Source organism: Octopus bimaculoides, chromosome 3, assembly GCF_046866305.1.
Source record: "Octopus bimaculoides isolate indiv1 chromosome 3, ASM4686630v1, whole genome shotgun sequence".
NCBI lineage: Eukaryota > Metazoa > Mollusca > Cephalopoda > Octopoda > Octopodidae > Octopus > Octopus bimaculoides.
Window position 1 is genome coordinate 165,457,005 of NC_142930.1, and position 15,937 is coordinate 165,472,941.

The following is a 15,937-nucleotide window of genomic DNA, read 5'->3' on the forward strand; positions in this document are numbered from 1 at the left end:
GTTTGTGTGTGTGTGTGTGTGTGTAGTATGTATAAATTTTGTTCCTGGTAGGGACGGTCATTAAAATCTTTTTTTAAATCGAAGTGTTTAACAACAAAAACTGAAAAAAAGAAAAAAAGGACTCTGCCCTTCACCCAGACTGATTTCATTTCAGTCTTCTTGTTTTGCCGTATAACGGAGACGGTCGCAAGAGTCCCTATCGTATATCAGACATTCATAGTTTTCTTTCCTTGTAACAGAGAGAGACAGACAGACAGACAGAAAGAGAGAGAAGGCAGGTAGACAGACAGACAGACACAATGACTGACAAACAGACAAACATATAAGCCACCGTCTTTTAACTAGAATGAAGGCCAGTTTATTTTAGGCAAGACAAAAACTTCCAAGTATTGGTGGACGGAAACTGAAAGAAGCCCGTCGTGTGTGTGCGTGTGTGTTTCTGCGTTTGTCTGACAACTCGTGTTAGTGTATTCATGTCCCCGTAACTTAGCAGTTCAACAAGGGAGACTGATAAAATAAGTGCCAGGCTTAAAAAAAAATTACTGAGTTCGATTCATTTGACTAAAACTTCTTCAAGGTGGTGCCCCAGCATGGCCGCAGTCTAATGACTGAAACAAGTAACAGATGAAAGATAAAAGTCATCACAAGCCGTTTTATCCGATGCTCTACCGATTCTGCCATGCACAGCTTTAATTAGACAAATATTAATGATTTCTTTAAAACAAAAAAAATAATAATCGTTTCCAACTGAGGCCCAAGTCTAGCAATTCTAAGTGAAGGGGGGGGGGTATCAATACCATTGACCCGAGGACTTGACTGGTACTTTATTTCCTCGACTCCGACACGCTCGCGATCACACGAGGACTTTTGTCCGACACGCTGATGATTACACAAACAACGCTGCCTTAAGAAAAACAGGACACCGAGTGCAGAAAAAAAATACCCACATATTCACTGTTCTGGATAAATGATTTCATAGCAAATACAAAATGTGCATCGGTGTAAACCACAATCGTAACTGACTAAAAACAAATGATAAAGTATTAACTATATTAAGGCACAAATACCATCTCCCTGTCTTGCTGAACCCCACAACAATGTCCATATAAAGTAAGGGAGGTTTTTCTGCCGCACTCTGAACACCACAAAAAATGCAGGTCATGATTGATGGGAGACAACTCCGAAAGTTTCTTGTTTTTGGTATTCTTTATTGAAAGTTTGACAATATATTTTAGTACAAGTTTTTGGTATGGAGAGAGAGAGAGAGAGAGAGAGAGAGACATCGAAGGCGGGAAAGTTAATAGCAATAAAGCTGGATGAATAAATAATGATGATGATGATGATGATGATGATGATGATGATGAGAAGGACGATGATGATGATGATGGAGGTGGTGTTGATAGATCAAATAACATTGAAGCTTTCTCAACCAGACTGAAAGAAATGTTTCTTGATTATTCGTTAATCAGTCACTAATTACCTGCAATACATTAATATATCTTTTCCTATCGGTGATAAAATTAATTACGCATGCATTCTTAGACATGGTGTCCCTCTCTCGTCACTAATGTGCAGTTTCCAACATGAAACCTCAACAACAAATGTGACCACCACCTTAGACGACAACCAACGTTATTCCTTCTGTCAAATATCGTTTTTGAAAGCTGAGACAACAGAGAGGAGTTCCAACGAAATGAAATCTCCAAGAAGTTTAAATGCACAAGTCTCCGATATCCAAGGAGCTGAAATGGTGTCAGAAGAGGGGCACACAGGAGTCATGACCAGGATGTGGCCTGGGCCCGCTTAGAGGGGAAAAAGTTAGGGGACAAAACACTTGCTTAAGGGGGAAACACACACACACACACACACACACCACGGCCTTCTTACAGGTTCTGTTCACCAAATCCGTTCTCAAAGCTTTGGTTGGTCCAAGATTATAGCAGAAGACACTTGTCCAAGGTGTCACACTATGGGATTGAACCCAGAACCATGTAGCTGGGAAGCAAGCTTCTTACCACACAATCATGTCTGTGCCTATATATTTATCTCTTTGTTGCCCACAGGGGCCTAAACATAGAGGGATAAACAAAGGGATTAAGTCGATTACATCGACCCCAGTGTGTACTTATTTAATCGACCCTGAAAGAATGTAAGGCAAAGTTGACCTCACTGGAATTTGAACTCAGGACGTAACAGCAGACAAAGTACCGCTAAACATTTCGCCCTGTCTGCTAACAATTCTTCCAGCTTGCTGCCCTTCTGCGCCTGTATATTGGTGAAGTCGCAAATAATATGCAAATTAGTTGCGATTCTGTGAGTGAAATCCTGCACAACAGACCATGCTGTGGTAGACATAAAAGAAAAAACAACTTTCAAGCCCTAAACCTGCATCATAGTGATGAAATGGAATGAAGAGCCAGGTTTAGTGATCTCATCCTCTTCATTTAACATCTATTTCCCAGATAGGTATGGGTTGGATGGTTTGACAGGAGCTGGTAAGGCTGAAAACCACACTGGGTTCCATTGTCTGTTTTGGCATGGTTTCTACATCTGGGTGCCCTTCCTAATGCCAACCACTCCACAGAGTAGATTGGATGCATTTTTTTACATGGCACCCTCCCCAGTGATTTTTGAACCATTGGTAATTAAGTTTCCTACCATAAAGAAAAAATATGTGTGTATTGCAATAAGTAATGACTCACCAAGAGTAAGAACCAACAGCTTTGAATGAATGTGTGTGCATGTGTGTACACATACACACATACGTACACACACACACATATGTATATATGTGTTAAATTGAGGTTATTATTTTACAGCAGGTTTAAGAAAAACAATGGCACATTGATGTGCTGACTCAATACTAAAAGCACTGATGGTCTATTTAACTGGGTTCCATAAATCATCAGGTGAAACACATATTCTATGACCTCCTGTGCCGGTAGCATGTAAAAAGCACCGTCTGAATGTGGCCGATGCCAGTGCCGCCTGAATGGCTCCCGTGCCAGTGGCATCTAAAAAGCACTCACTACACTCTCAGAGTGGTTGGTGTTAGGAACGGCATCCAGCTGCAGAAGTTTTGCCGGATAAGATTGGAGCCTGGTGCGGCCTCCTGGCTTGCCAATCCCCAATCAAACCGTCCAACCCATGCCAGCATGGAAAACGGACGTTAAACGATGATGATGATGATAATTATACATACCTACATACATATGTAGATACACAAACACACATATAGTTCTTTGTATACGTGTGTGTGTGTGTGTGTGTGTACAAATAGAGGGGCAGACAGATGGATGGACAGATATCAAAACATTTTCCAATCTCCTGTTTTGATATTACAGGAAATATTTTCCAGTGTTTTTCAACTCTTACACCTACCTCACACAGATACACAACATCTACAAGCAGATTTGGAATATACTGGAATAAGTAGATGTGATCCATGAGGGCACAGCTTGCATTTTAACCCTATCTACATACACACAGACAGACAGACAGATAGAGTCAGACACACAGACAAGCAGAAAAATAGACACACAGGGAACATTATTTACATTTGACGGATATTTGTCATCATCTTGTTTGTTATTAACACAACGTTTCGGCTGATATACCCTCCAGCCTTCATCAGGTGTCCTGGGGGAATTTCAAACCTGGGTTCTCATTCCTAAGGTATTTTTCGATGTAATTATTATTATTATTATTATTATTATTATTATTCAAGTCACTGCTTGGCATCGAACTCAGAATCTTCGGGTTAGTAGCCTGCGCTCTTAACCACTCACTATGCCAAGTACTCGTGTAGTGGTTAAGAGAGTAGTCGTTAAGAGCACGGGCTACTAACCCCAAGATTCCGAGTTTAATTCCCAGGTTCGAAATTTCCCCAAGACACCTGATGAAGGCTGGAGGGTATATCAGCTGAAACGTGTTAACAACAAACAAGATGAGGACAAATATCTGTCAAATGTAAGTAATGTACATAATTCCTCATCTCTTAAATATAGAACATAGGGAATGTGTTACTCATACACATCATGAAGTGTTAATGTCGGTGGTGGTAGTGGTGGTGGTAGCAGCAGCAGCAGTAGTAGTAGTAGTAGTATTTGTTGTTGCTGCTAATGTTTAACCACAGTCACCTCTGACTGAGCTAACCTAAGATGAAAGGCAATCCAACTTTGGCCATCATGTTTTATTTGACGACATTGTGATTTGAAGAATATCTGGCTGCTATTTCTAGCAGTTCAAGGTTCCCTCAATTACGAATGTTATATGAATCAGCAGTGACTTTATTGAATTTTTATAACCCTATATATATATATATATATATATATATATATATATATATATATATATGCGCACACACACACATGGTATTACAGTAAATGGTGGCACAACGGGCCATAACAATTTAATCTAATTTTGTTAACATGCTCCACAGAAGATGGATTGTTTTTCATGGTTTTCTGGGCAGGATTCTAAAATATTTCAAAATATAAAATTTTTGTTATAAAAAGAGAGAGAGAGAGAGAGAGAGAGAAAATATTTTTAATATAAAGCCAAAAAAAAAAAAAATTTTGGTCCCAATTTTTTCTCATATTTACCAAAGCTGTAATATTAAATTATTCTTTAAAAAAATATAGAAATCTTGAAAAAATAAAAAGGAAAATTATAATTATAATAATAAATAAATAAAAATTTGAAAAAGTGAAAAAAAAAATTAAAAATAAAAATATTCGTTGTTATTCATGAACATTTCCAAACGACAATAGCAATATTCCCACCAAAGAACATATACAATAAATTCTTTACTTCATGTGTTATCTCAAAGCCATAACCCTCACCAACCACAGCGTGCCAAGAAGCACCAAATTTCTTGTCCATCGTTTCTTTAATCATTTTAGCAGCAGTCTGCAACAAAAGAGAAAAATAGGACTCAGTGAAGGGGACACAACTGTAAGTAGTCTTTTCTACTTTAAGGCACAAGGCCCAAATTTTTGGGGGAGGGGTCCAGTCGATTAAATCGACCCCAGTGTGTAACTGGTACTTAATTTATCGACCCTGAAAGGATGAAAGGCAAAATCGATCTCGGCGAAATTTGAACTCAGAACGTAATGGAAGACGAAATACCGCTAAGCTATACTCTCACCTTTCGTGTCTGGGCGTGTTTTCCACGAAAGACTAGAAATAACGGGCACCGCTTGCATGACAGACATTCTCGTTTATAACTATTGCATGATGACACGAAAAGGAGACACAAACTTAAACACACTCATGTATACACCCACACTCTACCTTGAGTGTGTGTATGTTCTGTAACTGCAGAGAATCTGACACGTTCTGGAATGAAATTTAGAATTCTTCGTTTTGCTTAAAATTCAATTTCTCTCAATAAATTTTAAATAAAAATAGCTTAGAGCAACACCAATCTTATGTTCTTATACAAAATAAATTCACTCATGTGTTCTGCTCTATATTATTTATCGTATTTTATCTTAATCACCAAAATTTCTTTTCCGTTGTTTTTTTTATGCAAAATGGAACATGGGAGGTAACTCTTACTATAAGTAAAAATTAAAGTCTTTTGAATGAGAAAATTTCGAGATTAGAATTTGGTAAGATTTTAAGCCTAATTTCTTGTTGTAAAAAATCCTGAATCATGTGGCAAAAATTTGAAATCATTTAACGCGGCGAGCTGGCAGAAACGTTAGCACACAGGGCGAAATGCTTAGTGGTATTTCATCTGTCTTTACTTCTGAGTTCAAATTCCGCCGAAGTCGACTTTGCATTTCATCCTTACAGGGTCAGTAAATTAAGTACCAGTTGCGTACTAGGGTCGATCTAATCGACTGGACTCCTTCCCAAAAATCTCGGGCCTTGTGCCTAGATTAGAAAAGAATATATATTCAATATGTGTGTGCGTGTGTTCAATTCCTAGACCGGGTGGTATGTTGTGTTCTTGAGCAAAACACTTCATCTCATGTTGTTATGTGATCACTTCGACACCTGACCCATGGTACACCTGTGTGCACCTGGTCAGACAATGTCGACTTTGTGGAAGAAGCAAGTTAATGTACAGCACATACATTTGATCACTAGAAACAATTCATTTGAGCAGATCATTCAGCACAAGATGAATGCTCATACATCATCTTTGACGGGAGAGTCCACCATATATATATATATCATCATCATCATCATCATCATCGTTTAACGTCCGCTTTCCATGCTAGCATGGGTTGGACGATTTGACTGAGGACTGGTGAAACCGGATGGCAACACCAGGCTCCAATCTAATTTGGCAGAGTTTCTACAGCTGGATGCCCTTCTTAACGCCAACCACTCAGAGAGTGTAGTGGGTGCTTTTACGTGTCACCCGCACGAAAACGGCCACGCTCGAAATGGTGTCTTTTATGTGCCACCCGCACAAGCCAGTCCAGGGGCACTGGCAACGATCTCACTCGAAAATCCTACGGGAGCCAGTCAGGCGGTACTGGCAACGGCCACGCTCAAAATAGTGCATCTCATGTGCCACCCGCACAAGAGCCAGTCCAGGGGCACTGGTAACGATCTTACTTGGCTTGCCGGGTCTTCTCACGCACAGCACATTTCCAAAGGTCTCGGTCAGTAGTCATCGCCCCGGTGAGGCCCAATGTACGAAGGTCTTGCCTCACCACCTCAGCCCAGGTCTTCCTGGGCCTACCTCTTCCACGGGTTCCCTCAACTGTTAGGGTGTGGCATTTTTTCACGCAGCTATCCTCATCCAGTCTCACCACATGTCCATATCAGCGCAATCGTCTCTCTTGCACACCACAACTGATGCTTCTAATGTTCAGCTTTTCTCTCAAGATACTTACACTCTGACGGGTATTCACATTGACATTACACATCCAACGGAGGATACTGGCTTCATTCCTTGCGAGCTTACGTATGTCCTCAGCAGTTACAGCCCATGTTTCACTGCCATGTAGCATGGCTGTTCGTACGCATGCGTCATACAGTCTGCCTTTTACTCTGAGTGAGAGTCCCTTTGTCGCCAGCAGGGGTAAGAGCTCTCTAAACTTTGCCCAGGCTATTCTTATTCTAGCAGCTACACTTTCAGCGCACCCACCCCCACTACTAACTTGGTCGCCCAGATAGCGGAAGCTATCGACTACCTCTAGTTTTTCACCCTGGAATGAGATAGAAGTTGTTTCCTGTTTGTTTACAGTCTTTATTGCACCTGAACATCTGCCACAAACAAAAACTAACTTGCTAGTTAACCTGCCTTTGATGTTGCTGCACCTCTTATGTGTCCATAGCTTGCACCGGGTACATCTTATAGAGTTACTACCTACTCCTTTTCTACATACTGAGCAGGGCCATCTACCTGAAGGGGTTTGTGTTTTATCTACCTTCCTACTTATTAGGATTTTGGTTTTTGCTAGGTTGACTCTAAGGCCCTTCGATTCTAGTCCTTGCTTCCACACCTGAAACTTCTCCTCGAGTTCTGATAGTGACTCTGCAATTAGGGCAAGGTCATCAGCATAGAGGAGCTCCCAGGGGCAACCTGTCTTGAACTCCTCTGTGATTGCCTGGAGGACTATGATAAATAAGAGGGGGCTGAGGACGGAACCTTGGTGGACCCCTACCTCTACCCGGAATTCATTGCTGTACTCATTTCCAACCCTCACCTTACTGGCAGCATCTCTGTACATGGCTCGCACAGCTCTCACTAACCATTCTTCTATCCCAAGTTTCCTCATTGACCACCAGATAAGGGATCGGGGGACCCCGTCAAAGGCTTTCTCCATGTCAACGAAAGCCAGGTACAGAGGTTTATCCTTAGCTAGGTATTTCTCCTGCAGCTGTCTCACTAGAAATAAGGCATCAGTAGTGCTTTTACCTGGCACGAACCCAAACTGCATCTCATCTAAATTGATTCACTCCCTAATTAGTTGGGCTATGACCCTCTCTGTAACTTTCATAACCTGATCTAACAGCTTGATGCCTCTGTAATTATTTGTATCTAAAGCGTCACCTTTACCTTTGTAGCAGTTGACTATGATGCTGCTACACCAGTCATTGGGTATGACTCCTTCGTGTATCACCTGGTTCGTAATACGGGTGACTAGGCTATAGCCAACACTGCCAGATATTTTGAGCATTTCTGCAGTGATTCCTGATGGGCCGGGGGCTTTCTCGGTCTTCATACTCTTAATTGCTTTATCTACCCCGGTACTATCAATTCGGATAGCTGGTCCCTCTATTGGGTCGACATACGGCAGGCTCTCTTCCTCCCATTCATTCTCTTTATTAAGCAATCTATCGTAGTGGCATCTCCAGACCTCTTTCTTTGCATCCTCATTTAGTGCAAGCGTACCATCATCCATGCGAACACATTTCTCTCCTACAACATCACTATTCTCTCTCCTACACTGTCTTGCAACACGAAATACCTCGAGTCTTTGGTCCTCATGGCGCAGAACATTGGCAAATCTTTTCTTATCTGCTTCCCCTCTGGCTAAATAAACCTGTCGCCTAGCCTCCCTTCTGGCACATTGGTACAATTCCCTGCTACCACCATTCTTCCAGTCCTTCCAAGCCTGTTTCTTTTGTCTAATAGCCCTGTCTACCTCCTTGTTCCACCACCACGTTACTCTGGGTCAGGAGGGGACCTTACACCACCCACAAATCTGGTCGGTGGCTTTCAACAGGTTGTCCCGCAGAAATCTCCAATTGTCTTCCACGTTGTATGATGCTATATCCCCTTCTATTTCGTTAAATGCTTCAAGTAACTTGTCTCTAAGTCTCTGTCCATTTACAGGGTCTTTAAGCTTCCACACCCTTCTCCTCCAAGCCTGTCTAATTCTGGGCACCCATTTTGCCTTGATCCCAAAGTCGCTAACTACTAATCTATGTTGTGGGGTACATTCTTCGCCTGGGTAGGTTTTGGCATTTATAAGCCGCCCTCTTTCCCTATTTCTGGTGAGGATGTAAAACCAATATCGTAGCTGGGCCTGGTCAAGTAAAGCCAATACTGTAGCTGGGGGCAGTGCCCCTGGCTAGATCCAGTGCTGGTGGCATGCAAAAAGCACCAACCAATCATTACCGATGCTAGTACCCCCAGACTGGCTCCTGTGGTGGTGGCACGTAAAAAGCACCCACTACACTCTTGAGTGGTTGGCTTTATTAGGAAGGGCATCCAGATGTAGAATCTCTGCCAGATCAGATTGGAGCCTGGTGTGGCCACCTGGCTTGCCAGACACCAGTCAAACTGTCCAACCCATGCCAGCGTGGAAAACAGACGTTAAACGATGATGATGATGATATATATACACATATATAATTTGTTGCAGTGATGCTAAAATAGGGAACATCGATGCATCATTTGTGGAAACAAGAAATGTCAACATACTTTAGTTTGGATGATGCAAAGGAAAAAAACAACCACCACCCAGCTCCACCTTCCCGTTCCAAACACTTCCCTCTTAGCAGTGGCAGCTTTTCCCTGGTCATTTCTGCCCTGCAAGTTTAAATTACAACCTTACTGGTGCTGGCGGCATGGAAAGAACATCCACTCCACTTTCTAAAGTGGTTGGCATTTGGAAGGGCATCCAGTCATAGAAAACCCTGCCAAAGATGACACTGGAACTCAATGTGGCCCCATAACTCATTGGTTCCCAGTCAAGCTGTCCAAGACATGCCAGCACAGAAACAAAACAGACATTGATTGATTGTGATAATGATGATGATGAGAATATGACAAAGAGAGAGAGAGTGAGAGAGAGAGGGAGAGATGATGATGATGAGAAAGAGTGAAAGAGAAGAAGAGAGGGGGAAAGACATACTTCATTGTTATTGGAGAACTTCTCACAAGCCGTAACACAAAGCTCCATTGTCTCAGTCTTCATCTCATCCATCATGTCTGAATGCTGCAATAAAAAAAAAAAATAAAAGACATTCACCCATCATCATTATTAATCTTCTGCCTAACAACTCCCGTTTTCCACCATCTTTCTTTTTGCATCTGTGAGCTGATTTTGTGATGAATTATGGGTTTTAAAAAAAATTTTTCAACCACATACCTGTTTTAGTACACTATATAAATTGCTACGTTAATTAATAATTACAAAAAGAAATAATATTTATAAAAAAAAAACATTGTTGCCACAGGAGTGGCTGTGTGGTAAGTAGCTTGCTTACGAACCACGTGGTTCTGGATTCAGTCCCACTACATGGCACCTTGGGCAAGTGTCTTCTACTATAGCCTTGGGCCAACCAAAGCCTTGTGAGTGGATTCGGTAGATGGAAACTGAAAGAAGCCCATCGTATCGTGTGTGTGTGTGTGTATTTGTTTGTTCTCCACCACTGCTTGTCAACAGGTGTTGGTTTGTTTACATCCCCATTAACAAAAGAGATCAATAGAAGTACCAGGCTTTAAAACAAAAGTGCTGGAGTTCATTCATTTGGTTCAGAATTCTTCAAGGTGGTGCTCCAGCATGGTCGCAGTCTTATGACTGAAACAAGTAAAAAATAAAAGATTAATATGTTTTAAAACTATTTTTATTATTCCTAGAAACTTCCAAACATTCAGTTGAAACTTCCTAAATCCTACATTTTCAGAGAAATTTCCATATTTTTCATTAGTAGGAATGGTTTAGACCAGTGGTTCTCAAACTTTTTTCTGGTTGCCGCCCCCTTGACATCAAGGCCACATTCCTAGCACCCCCACCCCAACCAACCATCACACACATAGACCTCTCTCTCTGAAGCAAACTCAAAGCAACTGTATTTCATAAATAAAACTTAACCAAACGAACCCATTATTTTGTTGCTTTTACATGAATCACCATCCCATTAAGCCCCACTTTTTACATGACTTGTTACTCTATTATTGCCCCACTTTTCTTCAATGCCCCCTTGGAATTTTCCACTGCCCCACTGGAGGTGGGCAACACCACTGGATTAGGTCAATGGTTCTCAACCAGAGTCCACGTGACCCTTAGGTGGGGGCCAAATAAAATTTTGCGGTTATAATTTATTTGCAATAAACTGTTTCTACTTCTACAATACACAAAATATTTTAACAATTTTTCTTTTTATACAATTCCTAATCCTGTTATAAATTTGAATGATGTTTTTATGTTCGTTAACTCCTCCTAGACTGTTGGTACAAGGACAACGAAACTCAAACCAGCAACTCCCCTAATCCCAGGGAATGTCCTAAAGGGGCCACCTAATTGGGGCACCACTGACCTCCCCTATTTTTACTGCATTTAAACTAAATACATTGGTGACCAAATCGGAGCAATGACAACGAATTTCATGCCATGAACTCCCAGGGAGTATCATAAGGGGGTTCAATTTCTGAAGGGCTGCTTAAATGGGGCTCCACTAACACCCCCCCTCCATTTTTTTACTGCATTTACCTCACTCGCGCTTAGCTTTACATATGTCTCATCAAAACCCCATGGCCAGTGGCTTATAACCTTTCTTCAAAATCTTCAGATTTTCCTATAAACTGGCCATAACTATCTTTATTTAGATTGTGCAGGTGACATGTAAAAAGCACCATTTGATCATGGCCAATGCCAGTACCGCCTGACTGGCCCTCGTGCTGGTGGCATGTAAAAGCACTCACTACACTCTCGGAATGGCTGGCGTTAGGAAGAGCATCCAGCTGTAGAAATCTTACCAGATTGGATTGGAGCCTGGTGCAGCCTTCTGGTTTGCCAGCTCCCAGTCAAACCATCCAACCCATGTGAGCATGGAAAGCGGACGTTAAACAACGATGATGATGATGGGGATGATGATATGTGCATATGTGTGTGTGTGTATATATCTATATATATATATATATATATATATATATATATACTGTATATTTGTTGAGCGATGGTAGGGGGAAAGGTGGAGGGGACAGGTGGAGGAGGAGATTGGGAGGGTTGGCTTGAGAAGGGAGAACGCCCAAAACTGGGCGAGATAGAGTGAGGGCGGTTGCTATGGAAGTGATATAAAAAGTGATTTCCTTCGTTATAAAAAGTAAAGTAAAATGGTGAAGATATTTATATTCTGAAGGGGAAAGCAGCAGTGGCAGGGGGGGGGGGAACTGGTTCCCAAATGTACCTGAAACTGATCCTAAATGTGATTCACCCCTCAGCCATCCATGCAGCTGTCTATACACACACTCTCTCTCTCTCTCTTTCTCTCTCTCCCTCATATCTTCTATATCTGATATTTACATTCAACACAACATTTCTACGGTTGTGTTTCTCTTTTTACATGATAAATATCTCTGACATATTACTTGTAAACCCTCAATAATAATAATAATAATAATAAGAGAGAACTTCTGACTTGTCTCTTGAGGTCTCTGGGTGAGACTTGGATCCAACTTGTACAAATGCAAAGCAAAACTCAAACATAAAATAATAATAATAATAAACATAAAATAATAATAATAATTATTGGTATGATCATAAACCCGAAGGCATCATCGAAAATGATAATGCAAAGATCCTGTGGGATTTTATGATTCTGTGCGACCATGAGATAGAGAATAGGAAGCCAGACGTAGTCTTAATTGAGAAAGAAAGTAAACTATGCTGGATCATAGATATAGCATGCCCAGCTGACAACAAGGTATGCGATAAGGAAGAAAGAAAAGTCGATAGGTATGACAGGTTAACTTGGGAGGTTAAGCAGTTGTGGTCGATGAAAACGGTGGTAGTAGTACTAATAATTGTCGGAGCCCTGGGAACAGTTATCAAAAATCTCGAGAAGTACGTGGAACAAATAGGAGCTGCAATAAGGGTGAAGCACTTGCAGAAAACAACACTATTTGGAACCGTTCGAATACTCCGGAAGGTGCTCGAAAAATAAGAGGTGTTACCTTAGTTCAGTGATAGTGAACAGCTGACTCCGTAGTACATCTCCCGCGTTAGAAGCTGTGCAGAGGCAATGATGATGATGATGATGATGATGATGATAAAAACAAGATAATAATAATAATAATAATAATAATAATAAATTTTGGTACAAGACTGGCAATCTTGAGGGAAGAGTGTAAATGGATGACAATAACACCAGGTCTTGATTAGTACTTTATGTTCAGCCCTCATTGACTTCTTCTAAGTTCCATTTGGAAAGGGAAATGAGAGTAGAGAAGAAATGCTATCTCCCAGTGAATTTGTGAAAAATGGTTAGAGTGAATGGCCCTACTTTAAGTATGCCTCTGTAGAGTGGAGAACAACGGTTGGACGTGGGCCCGTGCTTTGGTGGTGAGGGTAATCCTGGATCTCTGGGGATCCTTGATTGGTCTTAATTGGAAGTTCTTCTATATCAGAAGGACTGAATCATTCATGCTATCATATTTTTCGTATACCATGTATATTTTTATCTCATTTCACCATCTAGCCCTTTTCCTTCCCCTCATCTTTTATGCAAACTCCCACATAAATTGTAGACTGTCCTTGTGATGTCCTCCTCATCTATGCCCCCCTGGCTAATAAAAGAAATCACCATCATCATCATCATCGTCATTATTATTACCTCTACCTTGATGAAGGCAGAGGTATTGTTTTCACTTGTGTTTGTTTGTCCGTGAACAAGATATCTCAAGAACTGCCGGATGGATTCGGATGAAACTTTCAGGAATGTTTGACCTCATGACTGGTACGAACTGATTAGATTTTGGGATCAATCCAGTACTGGACAAGGATTCTGGATTATTTTTCTTGTTTTTTTACTTAATTTTTGAGAGCAGTCATGTTCAATTTTAACATTCTCGTTTGTGAGAGCAATCAAGTTTATTTCAGATATTCTTATTTTAAAAATCATCGCTGGCTAATCGTTGAGAGGACATTGGTGTTGCCTTGGCGGAGGTTTGCGCTCTCTGAGTGCTTTATTATTATTATTATTATTATTATTATTATTATTATTATTATTATTATTATCATCATTATCATTATTATTATTATTATTATTAAAACAGCAAGCTGGCAAAATTGTTAACACTTTGGGCAAAAGGCTAAGTAGCATTTCTTCCTGCTCTTTACATTCTGAGATCAAATCCTGCTGAGGTCAACTTTGTCATTTGTCTTTTCAGGGCCGATACAAAAATGTACCAGTTGAACACTGGGGTTGATGTAATCGATCCCACTGTTCAACTGGTACACTTCAAAATCTCAGGCCGTGTGCCAAACTAGAAGGGATTATTATTATTATTATCATTATTATTATTATTATTATTATTATTATTATTATTATTATTATTATCTAGGAAAGGTTATATTTAGAATGGTCCTTTGCCTTTTGAGAAGAAATCTAGTCAAAATCAATTTCGTTTCTTATTCTCCCAGGATCATGAAAATACATACCAGTCATATACAAAGGAACAGTTGTTCATTGCCTGTCCATCAAAATTTGTGTTCTTGTGTTAGATTTTTTTTAAGGGTTAAACCTTTAATGGAATGATGCTGTTCCAACCAGGAATCGAAACCTGGAAGTGAGGTAGATTCGCCGAGTTTAACATTTCAATATAACGCACACTTCCACATAAAAAAATAAATAAATAAACTCGGGTCTTTAATATCCAAGTGTCGTCAGTCAAACGATTTTTTAAAAAGAATTAAATTCAAACGTATTGATTCCTTACATAGACCCAAAGTTTCACATTTAGGATAAGGGAAAATGAGATGGTGTGACGTTCATGCATTTTTAAATGCAAATGAAACAGCTTTAAGCGGGTGGTGAGCGAACCCTGATCACGGATTTAACTTGCCGGTACGCTGAGTAACATCATATAATTATAATTAATTAGGTATAAAGCTTTATAGTTAATTAGACAGAGCATAAAATAAAATAAAAAAATTTAGTTCGGGAATCTAATCAAAGATTTATGAATGCAAATGGAATTAGATAAGATAAAAATGTTATCGTAATCAAAAATCTGCGACTTACTCGTATAAGTGGGTATGTGTGGGCAGCTCGTTTAGTCTCTGGTTCCTTCTTATCTTCTGTGGTTTCTGCCATGGCCTCTACGAAGATCACGGCGAGTCTGGAAACTTTTTCGCAGCGATCTTTTGCACCCTTCTCGGATCTCTAAGTCGTTTATCGCAATGTCGGTCGATGTTTGTTTATTGATGTTAAGCCGGGCTGTTTGTGGTTAGTAACCAGATGCGAAGCCACTCCGAGGCTTTGTCACTGAGGTTGTTACGAAGCTTTATTTATCAGTAGATTAACTCTATGTGGGCCTCCACTGAATTGCTGAGGTTAGCGGTGACGGCGGAGGATAGAAAAACAAAATAAACCCGTTACCGAAGGTGTCCGAACATAATATTAGTATGTGATTGTATCACGTTTCGTATTGTCGACCGAGAATGAAGTAGGTAGGGGTGTAAGATGCTTAACGAGGGTGGTGGGGGAAGAGACTACGATACCAAACCTCCAGTAGTAAATAACATCTAGTAATACAACCACCGGCTGCTAAATAATCACCGGTTTAAACATTACAGACACCATAAAAATATGTAAATTAATATGCAATTAAGCAGAGCACCTGCTCAAGAGTTAATGCCCTTTATTGAACGGGGGCTGAGTCAGAACTTCCCTGGAGACGTAAAATTACTGTCTGGATTCCTTTCCAAAACTCCAGTCTGTCTCCCTATGACTAATGCCGGAGGAGGTGGGGTTGTGCTGATTTATACAACGATACATAGGTACATCAGCTTCGGCAAATTGTTCGAGAGGTGACGGAAAATTTTGGAATATTTTTCCAAGGAAGAACAGCACCATCGAACGACGCATGTTTCCAGCGAGTTGAGAACACTCCGAAGTTTATTTTGATTACATTATTGGAATTGTTTCAATTCCTTTATAGCATAAGTGTATACAAGACAAACACGAACGATTCTTCACCCACTTCCACCCTGTCTCTAGCGTTAATTAACCATCC

The 15,937-nt window shown here is 40.5% G+C and overlaps 1 protein-coding gene across 1 annotated transcript; it reads right to left on the reverse strand.

Moving 5' to 3' along the window:
• Window positions 1-4,532: 4,532 nt before the first annotated feature.
• LOC106877338 (dynein axonemal light chain 4) lies at window positions 4,533-15,164 on the reverse strand. Its single transcript, XM_014926215.3, has 3 exons — window positions 14,944-15,164; window positions 9,831-9,914; window positions 4,533-4,911 (listed from the first exon to the last, which is right to left on the reverse strand). Exons 1-3 carry the CDS (start codon window positions 15,013-15,015, stop codon window positions 4,747-4,749), a joined length of 321 nt encoding a protein of 106 aa, XP_014781701.3. The 5' UTR covers window positions 15,016-15,164; the 3' UTR covers window positions 4,533-4,746.
• Between the last annotated feature and the right edge of the window lie 773 nt (window positions 15,165-15,937).